We start from the raw sequence: 13,270 nt of genomic DNA, 5'->3' as shown, positions 1-13,270 counted from the left end.
CACACATCACACAAGTTTTTCGCTTCATTTTTATTGTTATGCAACGGCTAGTTTTTTTAAAAACAAAAATAATTTAAGATGAGGTAAATGACGTTCTAGATGGTACGACTCAAGAGTCTACTTTTCTAGTTTCAGGAGTAGTATACAAAGCCCGATTATTGTCTTGGTGACTTTGTATATCCCTAGTGGTCCATGTTTGTGAAATCATTCACATGTCCACAAGATGATAAATGAAAGAAATTTAAGGGGGCTCAAGAGGCGACAAGAAAGGCCATTTAACACACGTTTGGTGTCCTAAAGTCAAAGTGCCACGTAGTGAACTAGACGGATGATGTATGCAATAGTAATAATGCATAACATGATTATTGAAGATGAGGGAAATGCAATTTGTGAGTATAACGAGGATGACATAAACATCGAGCACGAACGGACGACGAAACACAAAGAGATTATAATAGGTTGGCTTTGGAGAACAAAGATACGCACGACGCATTACTTTCGGATTTGATCGAACATATATGGAGTCTACCGCTTCCGTTCGACATTGATTAAAAATTTTAATAATTTAGGTTGAATTTTTAAGTTTTAATGTATTTTTATTTTAAGTTTTAGATATTGTTTTTATTATTACAAATTAAATATAAATCGAATTAGAAAAACAAAAAGAGAAAATGGAAAACGATGAAGAATGATCCACATCCAATAAAAGGTTGAGTTGAATGACAGAGTTAAGTAATAAATAAAAAACTGAGACAGAGTTAAATAATGAATAAAAACTGATGTAGCGCTAACGTGGTAAATAATGAAGAATAATCATGATGAACCATACTGCAACGCCTTATGGTCGTAGTGATCATATCATAAATCATAATCGTAAAAGTTTAACGGATTTTACAAGCCAAATAGAATAATACAAACCAAAAAGTCTAATATGAGAATACATTTGAGTTATAAACCCATATGTGAAACAAGTCTCAAATATCTTGTAATGGTTTCAGTTCGTGTTCAAAATCCTTTCAATGTTTCTTCTTTATTGCTCTGTAATTAATTAATTAATGGTTGAAGACGACGGTGGATACGGCGACGTGGAGACTCTACGACGGTGGAAACCATAACATCAAATTCAATTCAATACATTAAGATATGACGTGTGTACCAACCATATTTGATGACGTGTACACTTTCAAACCACAATTTTCCCTCCAAATTCTTCATATAACATTAACAGCCTCACTCTCCGGCGCCTGCATTGCATGCTCATCAATGGCCTCTGCTTCATCTTCAACCGCCGTTCAGTTAGGCAGAATGAGGGTTTTAAAGCAGGGATTAACAAATCAACCGTCGACTAAACTAGGCCCTGTTGTCTACTGGATGTTCAGAGATCAACGGATAAGAGACAACTGGGCGCTGATTCATGCAGTTGATCAAGCGAATAAGCTCGATGTACCCGTTGCGGTTGTGTTTAATTTGTTTGATCACTTCTTAGGTGCCAAAGCTCGTCAGTTGGGGTTTATGCTCAGAGGGTTACAACAACTTCATCGCGAACTCGAACAAACTCTCCACATTCCCTTCTTCTTGTTTCAGGTTTTGATTTATTTCTTCCATTTTTGGTAGTGTGATTAATGATATTGATCTAGTGGTGTAGAGCCCGAGCTCGAAAGTAGTTATTCATGTTGAAATGAATTTTCTTTAGTTTTGCAAGTTGTAAATTTATATATTACGAAGGAAGGAATGAAAGGCGTAATAAGAGAAACGGGAAAAAGAGGTCGGGCTTACAAAACTGTGAAATGTAGCAATGGGTAGTTACTTATTTATCAGGAATAGGAATAGATTAGTTAATTTGTTTACAATAATAGTCATTTTTAAATAAATTATAATTATAATGAATATGTATAACATAATATATATCGTTTTGGTTTATAATTATGATTTTTATATGAATAATAATTGGTATGTAAATATATATTTAATATTCAAATAAAAACTAGTTGGATTCCTCGGTGATGCAGCTGGAATTCGGGCAGCGTCCGACACTCGCTATAGCAAATGAAAGAGAAAACCCAGAAAATAAAGTCGTGCTATGTCCAAAAGGATATTGGCACTCGTATTAGGGTACAGAATTTTATACTTAACTTTGTTTTCAACAAAATTTATGCTGAAATGTTGAGAAAATAGAACTGACACAACTATGTGGTAGTTATTTTTTAAGTTAATGGACGTAAGTCATCAAAGAAAAATTAAATGGGTTAAAAACATATATTATTTAAAGTATAAGGAGGGAAATTGAAACTTTAAAAAATCAGTTACCGTTTATTGCACAAAAATCGAGTAACCAATATTAATATTATAATTATATAAGTAATAGGCTCGTTTAGGCGCACGAGTTATCTGGAGCTCGATAAGTGAAGCTCATGCTCGTTTATTAGAAAAACTTATATTTAGGTTCGAGCTCGACCAGATCCGAGCTTCTAGTGAGGCGATCTCAAGTCTCGTCTACACCCATATTTGTATTGATCTATTAATGTATGTTGTGTTTTAGAATCTGATTCAAATGAAGAACATATATGTTTGATTTAGGGTGAAGCTGTTGATACCATTCCAAATTTTGTTAAAGAATGTGGAGCTTCACTTTTGGTAACTGATTTTTCGCCTCTGAGGCAAGTTCGCGGGTGGAAAGAAGAAATAAGCAAGAAAGGTTCTGATTCAGTATCAATTCATGAAGTTGATGCACATAATATTGTACCCGTGTGGGTGACATCAGATAAGTTAGAAGATTATGCTAGAACCATTCGACCCAAGATCAACAACCGGCTTCCTGAATACATGATCGAATTTCCAACATTAAAGCCTCAAGTTAAGAAGTGGGATACCAGTAACAGATCTATTGATTGGGAGAAACTTATTGAACATGTCACAAGGTAAGATTTTTTGTTTGACTTTTGTTGACATTGGTTGACTTTGTTGAAACTTATTTAGGCTGATATGAGCAGTGAAGGAGATGATGTTCCTGAAGTTGAGTGGTGTAAACCGGGAGAAACCGTTGTGTTAGAAATATTAAAGGATTTCTCAAAAAACCGAGTGATGAACTACTCTGCAGATCGGAATAACCCAACAAAGCCCACTGCGGTTTCTGGGCTTTCTCCATATTTGCATTTTGGGCAGATTTCGGCCCAACGCTGTGCTCTGGAGGCCCGTAAATATCACAAAGTTTACCAACAGGTTTGAACTTTGAACTTTATAGTTTAAGATCATAAGAAACAGAAACCTTATTTGGAATATTTTCTAATGATATTTTATGATTTATTTATAAAATGAAGGGAGTTGATAAGTTTCTAGATGAACTGGTTGTGTGGCGGGAGTTAGCTGATAACTTCTGCTATTACGAACCTCATTATGACTCGTTTCTGGGTGCGTCTGACTGGGGTCGTGCAACGTTGTTGGACCATGCGTTTGACAAACGCGAACGCATATACACGTGAGTGCATTAGTATTTGTTGTTGTTTTAGACTTTGGTTGATTACTTTCTTACACATGGTGTATGCAGGCTGGAGCAGTTGGAGAATGCACAAACAACAGATCCTGTAAACTTCTTTGCTCTATCTTGGAAGCATTGTTATTTGTTAATTAATTAAACTGTTATGTTTGACTAATTTTGACTTTTTATGTTTTATAGCTAGTTTATGTGCTTATGAATGGATTTTTGTTATTATTTTCAGCTATGGAATGCTTCTCAGTTAGAGATAGTTCATCATGGGAAGATGCATGGTTATATGAGGTACTTACCAATCTTCTTACAGATTCTTTATTATTTCCTAGGGGTGTAATTGAGCATAACTGAGCCCGAGCTCGGCTCATTTGGAACTTTGTTGCAAAAGCACGAGCTCGGCTCATGAGTAGTTTTTCAATCTCCTATACTTGATAATTATTTTATATATATTTTCTAATTATAATTTTTGCATATAACATAATGTTTATTTCTTATTATATAATATTTGACAATAATTATCACAAAAATATATACATGTTATGCTAAATAAAACTATACAAAAATATATCAGGCATCATGTAGTGGCATTGATAGCTGAAGATAAGGGTACATGCACCGATCAGCTGGTGTCCCGATGATTGAGTGCTATGTGCCTTATGTCCAAGGCTTGATGCAAAACTACTATCGAGCCGGGGGTCTCACCGGAAGCAGCCTCTCTATCCCTATGGGGTAGAGGTAAGGCTGCCTACATCTTACCCTCCTCAGACCCTACCATAGGTTTGCTATTGGTGGGATATACTGAGTACGATGATGATGATGATGATGATGAAATGATATGTTTGTCTAGGCTTGTGAGCCAACTTGTTCTCAGTAATGAAGCTCGGGCTTGTTTATTAAACGAGCTTATATTTAGGCTCCAGCTCGTTTAAGCCTGCCTCGTTTTAGCGAGCTGATATTGAGTAGCTCACGAGCGGCTTGGGTTGTTTACGCTCCTACTAGGGAAGTAAAGAATATCAAGGAGGAATTTTCTTGTTTAGGGATTTATAAATTTAAAGTTATTGTTGGTAACTAATTAATATAACATGATAACAGAATGTATTGGGCTAAAAAGATCCTTGAATGGACGAGTAGCCCGCAAGAGGCTGTTGAAATCGCAGTCTATTTAAACGACAAGGTACTTGACAATTAATCATCAATTTTGTATCTGTTAGAAGGGTCTTTGCATAAATCTTGATGCCACAATTTCGACTTGTTTTCTTATCACGGTTAACCCGCTCATTTTACTACCACTGCTAAGTTTTGATATTTATTTACAGTATAGTATTGATGGGAGAGATCCGAACGGATATGCTGGAATAATGTGGTCCATTTGTGGTGTACACGACAATGTACGTATTCTGTTACATGTTTATACATAAATATTGTAATATAATCTAGAATCTATTAATTTTATGTCATTTTTCTTTGTTTTATTTTTTTTTCAGGGTTTTCAAGAGAGACCGGTTTATGGGAAAATAAGAAGCATGACGTATGCAGGTTGCGCAAGGAAATTTGACGTTGATGCATACATGCGCAGTGTTAAGAAGATAGTAAGAGCTGTCAAGAAACAAAAAGGGGAAATCTTGGTTAATAGTTAAGCGCGACTTAATTAATAACACGCTAGATCTGAGTTACTGTGATTTGCGAATTTCTTACTAAATATTCTTTTACTAATTTAAACTGAAAAAGGTAAAATAGTATTTCACACGATGGGTAATTTGTGTCATTGGCATTAATAAATGTATTGATCTATGTATACCTCAAGAACTATCAGTTTCAGATTGTTTTTATTTATTATATGTTTCTAAATCTTTGATTGTATCAATACACATTGAATGAAAGTTTACTTGTTATTGACATTGATAATCTTTTTACCTTCATGATGATTTATAAGTCTTTGTTAAGTATTTAATGACCTGTATACACCTTAACGACTATAACTTAACCAACTTCTCAGGACATAAAAAGTTAAAAAACTTGAAACCAAAAATAAATAATAACAAACAATGTTTCCTCAAATTACACTAAATAATTACATTTTCTCCACGCTATAATTTACACTTACAACCTCACCCTATAATTTGCAAACTCCCCTCACATAATATTAGAGGATATGATGAAATGCTCTAAGGCCATATATTTTTAAAACATACACATTGTATTTGTTCATACAATTTATTTATTAATATTAGTAACATTTTTAATTGTGTTGGGTTGATGGAACAAGTTTTAGATTGGTGGATTGAATTCTTTATCTCAGGCATTACCTATATATTATTTGCGTCAAAAGTTTAATGTTAATCTAAACACACTTAAAATCATGTAGCCCGGACACACCCCGTTAAACAGTTTATCTCAGCGTGTCAAACGGGAGTGTCCAAGTTGGTAACGTCTTGATGCAAATTGATGGTTTGGTGGGTTGCAATAAATGGGTTAAACGAGTCGTAAACAAGCAGTCATGACGACTCGTTTAAATTTAAATAGACATTTCAACATGTCAACATATTTAATTATATATGTCAACATATTTAATTATATAGGTCAACCAAGTCAATCCTACTTTTCACATAGATCCCATTGCCGACCATAACAATTCCCGAGATCAAGTTTACTTGTTCAACTCAGACATGACATATATTTATTTGTGTCAAAAACATCAACATTAACCCAAACACACTTAAAATAATATAATCCAAATGTAGCACATTTGTTTTAAACGTGTCTAACAAGCTGCTAGATTTACAGATAATAATCCAGTTGTAAACGTTGGTGGTTATAACAAAAACAAGTTGACCATAGCCGAATTTTGGGACACATATCGAACAACAATTAACTTTATGTCGAAGCATCAATGTGTGAGTGTGACATTAAATATAACTGCCAGAACGTGTACAACATCCTGACCAACCATATCTGATGACGTGTACACTTTCAAAACCACTACTTCCAACTCATTTTCCCTCCAATTTGATGTTTTAACCAACTTCCATCTTCACTCTCACTTTCCAAATCCAAACATTTCAATGGCCGCCTCATCATCCACCGCCGTCCAGTTGGGCAGAACCCGGGTTCTAAAACACGGGTCATCCTCACCGAGTAAACCTGGTCCAGTTTTGTACTGGATGTTCAGAGATCAACGGTTGAGAGACAACTGGGCGTTGATCCACGCCGTTGATCAAGCCAACAGACTTAACGTCCCCGTTGCGGTTGCGTTTAATTTGTTCGATCAGTTCTTAGGCGCAAAAGCTCGTCAGTTGGGGTTTATGCTTAGGGGACTGCGACAATTTCAAGGCGAAATCGAACAAACACTTCAAATACCTTTCTTCTTGTTTCAGGCAAGTGAAAATTTCCTATTTTGTTGTGGTTATTATTAAAAGAATATTCCCAATTAGACAATTAATCGCTTAGGGATTGTTAGATGGGTTGTGTTTACGGGTTGGCAGGTCTAACCGGGAACCTGAAGATTAACTCAAAGTTATTTTTTTGGCAATTTAATAATTTATTCAAATGTATATAAAATAGTTACATTTTTTATTATAAAAATAGTATGTTAGTTTTTGTTAGACGTGCACAATTCGGGTTCACCTTGAAAACCCGAACCGGTTCGGAACCGGTTTTTTTCACCCCGGGTACAAAATGACACTGGTTCCAGTCAGGAACCGGTTCGGTTCCCGACCCGAACCGATGCCCAGAAATGCAAACTTTTAGGAACCGGGTAGGGTGGAACCGGATTCCACCGGTTTTTTTTGAAATTTAAACATTATAGCCGTTAGGAACCGGTTCCAACGGCTATATAGCCGTTTTTGACCGTTGGAACCGGTTTTTTAACTATAAATAGGTTATCTTCTTTCTATAAATAGCAAGGTTTGTTTGTGTACTTGTTAAACCACTCCCAAAACTATAAAACACACTCCAAACCACAATTAACCTTAAACCGACAACAAATGGCAACCAATGATGACGTTGTTATGGTGATCGAAACAACAAGATGCCCCGATGTTTGGGTTCATTACGATTTGTGTCTCATGACCGACTCACATGAGTTGGCACGTTGCAAATATTGCTCGAAGTTTCTTAAAGCAGCGTCCAACTCGACATTACGAAAACATACGAATAAGTATTGTCGAGAGAAAAGAAGATTGGAAGCTAAAAAACGGAAGTGGGAGAGTCGTCCGGCTCTACAACCCAAAAATAAGTATTCCCGGATTAAAACGACGGACTTTGTTTTTTATGTTTTAGTTGTTATGTTTAGTATCGTTTATGTTTTAATAATGTTTGTAATAGTTATTTTTTAGATGAATAAAATGTTCGTCGTTATTAAAAAAGTAACAAACAATTAATCATGAGTAACAAAAGTAATTATAATAAAACAAATCAAAACTAAATATTAGTTGAACAAGTTACAAATAATTTTACCAAAACAAATAATTACAACTCTTCTTCGTCTTCATTCTCGTCTTCACCCTCGTCTTCGTTATCGGAAGAAACCCCGTCCTCCGCCTCCTCATCATGAATATGACGCTCTATTGGTATTTCGTCTTCAAAGTTCGCCTTGTGTTGTACACGATCCACCGCATCCAAATGGTCCTTTAGGCAAATGCAAACCTCTAGAGACTCGGGAGTTAGTTTTGTTCTTCGCATAGATAACACCCTCCCACTAAGAGAAAAAACCGATTCGGAAGCAACCGTTGAGGCTTGTACGGCAAGCAAATCACGAGCCATGGCGGATAGAATGGGAAATTCGTTTTGTTTACCTTTCCACCAAGCCAACAAATCAATATTGCGAATTTCGTCGACCGTTGCGCCCTCAACATAGTTTGCTCCACTATATCGACCAAGTTCGCTACTTGGTGTGTTTCCTCTTTGCCTCTTAGATGCCGATTCACGAATCCCATTCATCAAGTTTATAAGTGGGTCATGGCACGGCCTACCAGTTGTTGTTTTTTTCACAAAAGACGATCTCGTGCTTGGACCATACATTTGAAAATAATGGTCATAAAGGTCTTGAAGGTTTTTGTTGAACTTGTCCTTCGCTTCCGTCGACAACTTCGGGTCAATCTCGTGCATACCTAAGTTGTCGAATATTTCCTCAATCGTTGTTTCAACCCCATTAACATTCCAATAGGGGTTTAATGCGGCGGCACAAGTAAAGACCGGCGGTATGATTTCAAAATATTTTATGAACTTTTCTTTCATCACCGCAACAATATTTTCGAAGAGTTTGTTCTTCTCCGCAAAGCTTTTAAAAACACAAGACATATAGTACAATTCTTGCAAAACCCAACAACTAGTAGGGTAATAGACTCCCGATAATTTTGTTGTTGACTTTTTGAACACATCAAGATACTCCAACAAATAACCGACTTGGACCCAAACACTTTCCGGAAACATATCGGCCTCGCGTTCTTCAACAAGATTGTTATGAAAAGCTTGTAAAGTTTGGCGTTGGGCAAAAGCACACTTTAACATATGACAAGTTGAGTTCCAACGGGTTGGAACGTCCCAATTCGGCCCCAAATACTTTCTTTCAACCGACTTGCAATAGTTCTTATATTCAAGATGTCTTCTTTTACCACTTTTGAAGACATCTTGTAACATAAGTCTAAAGTATTTTAAATCATCACAAATGTGTTCATTGTCAAGACCTATTTGAACAACCAAGTTGATGATATGTGCAACACATCGGACATGAAAAAAATCCCCGAAACAAGGTGGTGAATATTTAATGATAAATTTTTCAGCCGCCTTAGTATTGTTTGAAGCGTTGTCAAACGAAATCGAAAATATTTTATTTCTCAAGTTGTAAGTCGTTATAACTTCATCAAGTAATTCAAACAATTTTTCGGCGGTATGTGGAACGGGAAGTTTTCAAAAGCGATGGTGCGTTTCATCAATTGCCATGTCACCGGATCAACCCAATGAGCGGTGACACATATGTATGATTCGGGCAACCCGTGTGGTGCCGACCAAACATCGGTAGTTAAACTAACCATGGCTTCTAAAGAATGAAAAGACACGATTAACTCTTTTTTAGCACACTCCCACAACCTGATACAATGACGTCTTAAGGTAGTACGACTTACATGTGTGTATCTCGGTTGTAGAGTTTCGCGAATCAACGACGTCAACTCCGGGTCATCAAAGTGGTTAAACGGCAAACCTCGTTGAATAACGAACTTTGCCATTCTATCTTGAACTTGAGTCGTGTTGTAACGAAATAGTGTACCATCTTTACCCAAGTCAATTTGATCGGTCGCGCCAATCCCTTTCAACGCCTTGCAATATGGCTTCTCGATGTGCTTTCTCAAAGTAGAGTTGGAATCGTGCTTTAATATTGAACCACATAGTTTGCAACGAGCCTTTTGATAACCTTCGTCATCCACAATCAAATCCCAATTCTTCCATATGTCTTGGTTGCGGTTATGGTTGACTACCGTAACAACCCTTGGGTCCTCCGTAACAGGAACGGGGGCAACAAAAACACTCTTCTTAGCCTTGTTGTTAGTTTTTTTGATGGGTGCCATAATAATATTTAGTTGGATGGTCGGGTAAAGGAACGGGTTTGCTAAAGGAGTAGTATTGTAGTTTGTTTTTGAGTTTGGTGGTGAAACAAGTAATGGAAACAAGTTATATATAGGTTTGGCCCAAAAACCGGTTCCAACGGCTATATTACCGTTGGAACCGGTTCCAACGGATCTATTGTCTCAAAAACCGGTTCCAACGGCTATATTACCGTTGGAACCGGTTCCAACGGCTAATTGGTGTCTAAAAAAACCGGTTCCAACGGCTATATTACCGTTGGAACCGGTTCCAACGGCTAGTTTGACTTTTGTTTGAACCTTCAAAAAAACCCGTCGGAACCGGTTATTCCGGGTACGAACCAAACCGGTTCCAATTAAGAACCGGGTAGGAAACGGGTTGGAACTGGTACTGACATACAAATAGGAGAACCGGGTACGATTTTCGGGTACAAAAATACCCAAACCGGGTATTGTTCCAACCGGGTTGGAACTGGAACCGGTTCCGGTTCGGTTCCACCGGTTAGGTTCCGAAACCGGTTTTTTTGTGCACGTCTAGTTTTTGTTAAGTTTTAGATTTTGGAATAAAATGCCCAACACATAAAAACATTTAAAAGTAAAATACAAAATACATGGATTAAACTGGTCAACCCGCGGACCTGTTGGGTTGACAAGAGTACGACACATGTGCCCCTTAAGGGGCTTGAACACCCAACCTCCAATTTGTTATTAAACCACATTCGCCACCACACCAAATGGTGTGGGTAGAGTACGGCACATTTAGCTAAACGGGTTTGTGGGTTAGACCCAAACATGGTTATGCTAAATCCAAACCCACAAGTTTCGTGTTAGGTTGGTGTCGTGTCAGAAATTAGCACCCCTGGTTTTGTTAATGAGTTTTCTGTTTCTGCCAGATACTAATTGTTGAACAATTAAAAAAAATCCCCAATTAGATGTAACTTTTTAAAATTTGATACACAGGGAGAAGCCATTGATACCATTCCTAATTTCCTTCAAGAACATGGAGCTTCACTTTTGGTTACAGATTTTTCGCCTCTGAGACAAGTTCGTGAGTGGAAAGAAGAAATTATTAAACGGGTGCCCGATTATGTGTCCATTCATGAAGTTGATGCACACAATATAGTACCCGTATGGGTGGCATCAAATAAGTTAGAATATGGTGCTAGAACTATCAGGCGAAAGATTAATAATGAGCTTCCTGATTATCTAACCGAATTTCCAGTATTAAAGCCTCCAATTAAGAAATGGGTTGCCACAAATAGGCACATAGACTGGGAGACGCTTATTGAAAATGCAACAAGGTACGAAGGCAGCATTTTAATCTGACAGTTTGGATCAGTTTTGGGCTCAAACTAAACCAAAATCCGGAAATTCTGCAATTTTAGTTTTTGAAAACGGTTTGGTTTCCGTTTTTTTCGGTTTTACCATTTGGCCTTGAAATTTTTGGGGCAAAAAATAATGAATACAAGCCTTAGACTTTGGACTAAATCTTTTTGTTGATTAATAATTAGTTGATTATTATACATTTCAGCTAAAATTATAGGTAACACTATTTATGAAACTTTTCCAAGTTACTTACATTATTATATTGAGGGTTCTTCTTCATTGTAATTACAACATTCAGATATTATTATTCTAGTGTCTTTTACAATAACTAATAGTCATTGTATATGAGCAGGAAAGGAGCCGAAGTTCCCGAGATCGGGTGGTGTGAACCGGGAGAAGTTGCTGCAAGAGAAACGTTAATGGGAAACAAGAACGGGTTTTTAACTACTAGATTAAAAAACTACTCTACGGATCGGAATAACCCATTGAAGGCCAATGGGCTTTCTGGGCTGTCCCCATATCTGCATTTTGGGCAGATTTCTGCCCAACATTGTGCTCTAGAGGCGCGTAAACTACACAAAGTTAATCCACAAGTATGTGTATTTTTTGCTAGTGTTGTTTAGATATGGTTTCTAACATTATATCATTATTTTGTAACTTTGTGTGTGTGTGAAATGAAGGCGGTTGATACATTTTTGGAAGAACTGATTGTGCGAAGAGAACTATCTGATAATTTCTGTTATTATCAGCCTAATTATGATTCGTTGGAGGGTGCATGGGACTGGGCTCGTTCGACACTCATGGCACACGCTTCAGATAAACGTGAACATTTATACACGTGAGTGTGTTACTTTGGTTTTAGGGTTAAAAAAGATTGGTTACTGACACATGATGCATGCTATGCAGAAAGGAGCAGTTGGAGAAGGCACAAACTGCTGATCTTGTAAACCATTACTTTTTCTTCATCAATCTTTGACGAGTCCTTATATTTGTTAGCAAAACTGTGTGCTTATGAATGGTTTGTTGTTTTTATTTTCAGCTTTGGAATGCTTCTCAGCTAGAGATGGTTCATCATGGAAAGATGCATGGGTTTATGCGGTAAGTAGCAATCGTTTAATATATATGGCCTTTTTAAAATATTCTTTACTATTTACATGATATGTGTGTGTGTGCTGGTCAAGAAATGAAGATGAGATTGTGTTGATTTTTACTAATATACAATTGTAAATGATAACAGAATGTATTGGGCTAAAAAGATCCTCGAATGGACGAGTAGCCCACAAGAAGCTCTCGAAATAGCCATCTATTTAAATGACAAGGTACTTGATTTATCATCGAGTCAAACTTATTTCTTGATCTTTGCTGAAATTTGATTGTTATGTCAATGACTTTCATTTGTTCACAGTATCATATTGATGGGAGAGATCCAAATGGATATGTTGGTTGTATGTGGTCAATTTGTGGTGTACATGATCAGGTTTGTATCGTATATTTTACATATTTCTGCTTAATTATATATTTATACAATTTTTTTTCTAGAATTCATCGGTTTATATCATTTTGTTTGTAGGGTTGGAAAGAGAGGCCCGTGTTTGGGAAGATACGATACATGAATTATGCAGGCTGCAAGAGGAAGTTCGATGTTGATGGATATATTGCATATGTGAAGAAGTTAGTGGGAGGTATCAAGAAACGAAAAGGCGAAACCTTGCTTGATAGTAAAACCAAACAGGGTATTAATATACAAAACTTGCATAAGTAACCAACATTGTTTCGATATTCAATCTAACACCTAAGAAACTGTAAGTCTGTAACATACAGTTTAAGTATTGGATAGTTTTTATGTTTATTATCATTAAATATTTAGTATTGTTATAAT

At 36.6% G+C, this 13,270-nt stretch overlaps 2 protein-coding genes across 2 annotated transcripts; both read left to right on the top strand.

The window, feature by feature from the left end:
* Positions 1-1,188: 1,188 nt before the first annotated feature.
* On the top strand, positions 1,189-5,312 carry LOC143623659 (deoxyribodipyrimidine photo-lyase-like). The gene is made up of 9 exons (XM_077094511.1): positions 1,189-1,584; positions 2,578-2,918; positions 2,991-3,219; positions 3,318-3,475; positions 3,545-3,581; positions 3,717-3,775; positions 4,580-4,661; positions 4,804-4,875; positions 4,972-5,312. The coding sequence occupies exons 1-9, from the start codon at positions 1,264-1,266 to the stop codon at positions 5,122-5,124; spliced, it is 1,452 nt and encodes a 483-aa protein (XP_076950626.1). The 5' UTR covers positions 1,189-1,263; the 3' UTR covers positions 5,125-5,312.
* A 1,086-nt stretch (positions 5,313-6,398) lies between these two features.
* On the top strand, positions 6,399-13,253 carry LOC143623688 (deoxyribodipyrimidine photo-lyase-like). Its single transcript, XM_077094532.1, has 9 exons — positions 6,399-6,861; positions 11,026-11,366; positions 11,744-11,984; positions 12,072-12,229; positions 12,298-12,334; positions 12,431-12,489; positions 12,629-12,710; positions 12,797-12,868; positions 12,962-13,253. The coding sequence occupies exons 1-9, from the start codon at positions 6,550-6,552 to the stop codon at positions 13,151-13,153; spliced, it is 1,494 nt and encodes a 497-aa protein (XP_076950647.1). The 5' UTR covers positions 6,399-6,549; the 3' UTR covers positions 13,154-13,253.
* Positions 13,254-13,270: the final 17 nt, after the last annotated feature.

The sequence above is a fragment of the Bidens hawaiensis genome, unplaced genomic scaffold (genome assembly GCF_021521415.1).
Source record: "Bidens hawaiensis isolate Kalapana, Puna unplaced genomic scaffold, B.hawaiensis_p1.1 tig00003510_1, whole genome shotgun sequence".
NCBI lineage: Eukaryota > Viridiplantae > Streptophyta > Magnoliopsida > Asterales > Asteraceae > Bidens > Bidens hawaiensis.
The sequence above is the reverse complement of the archived record's forward strand: the minus strand, read 5'-3'. Positions and strand labels throughout refer to the sequence as shown.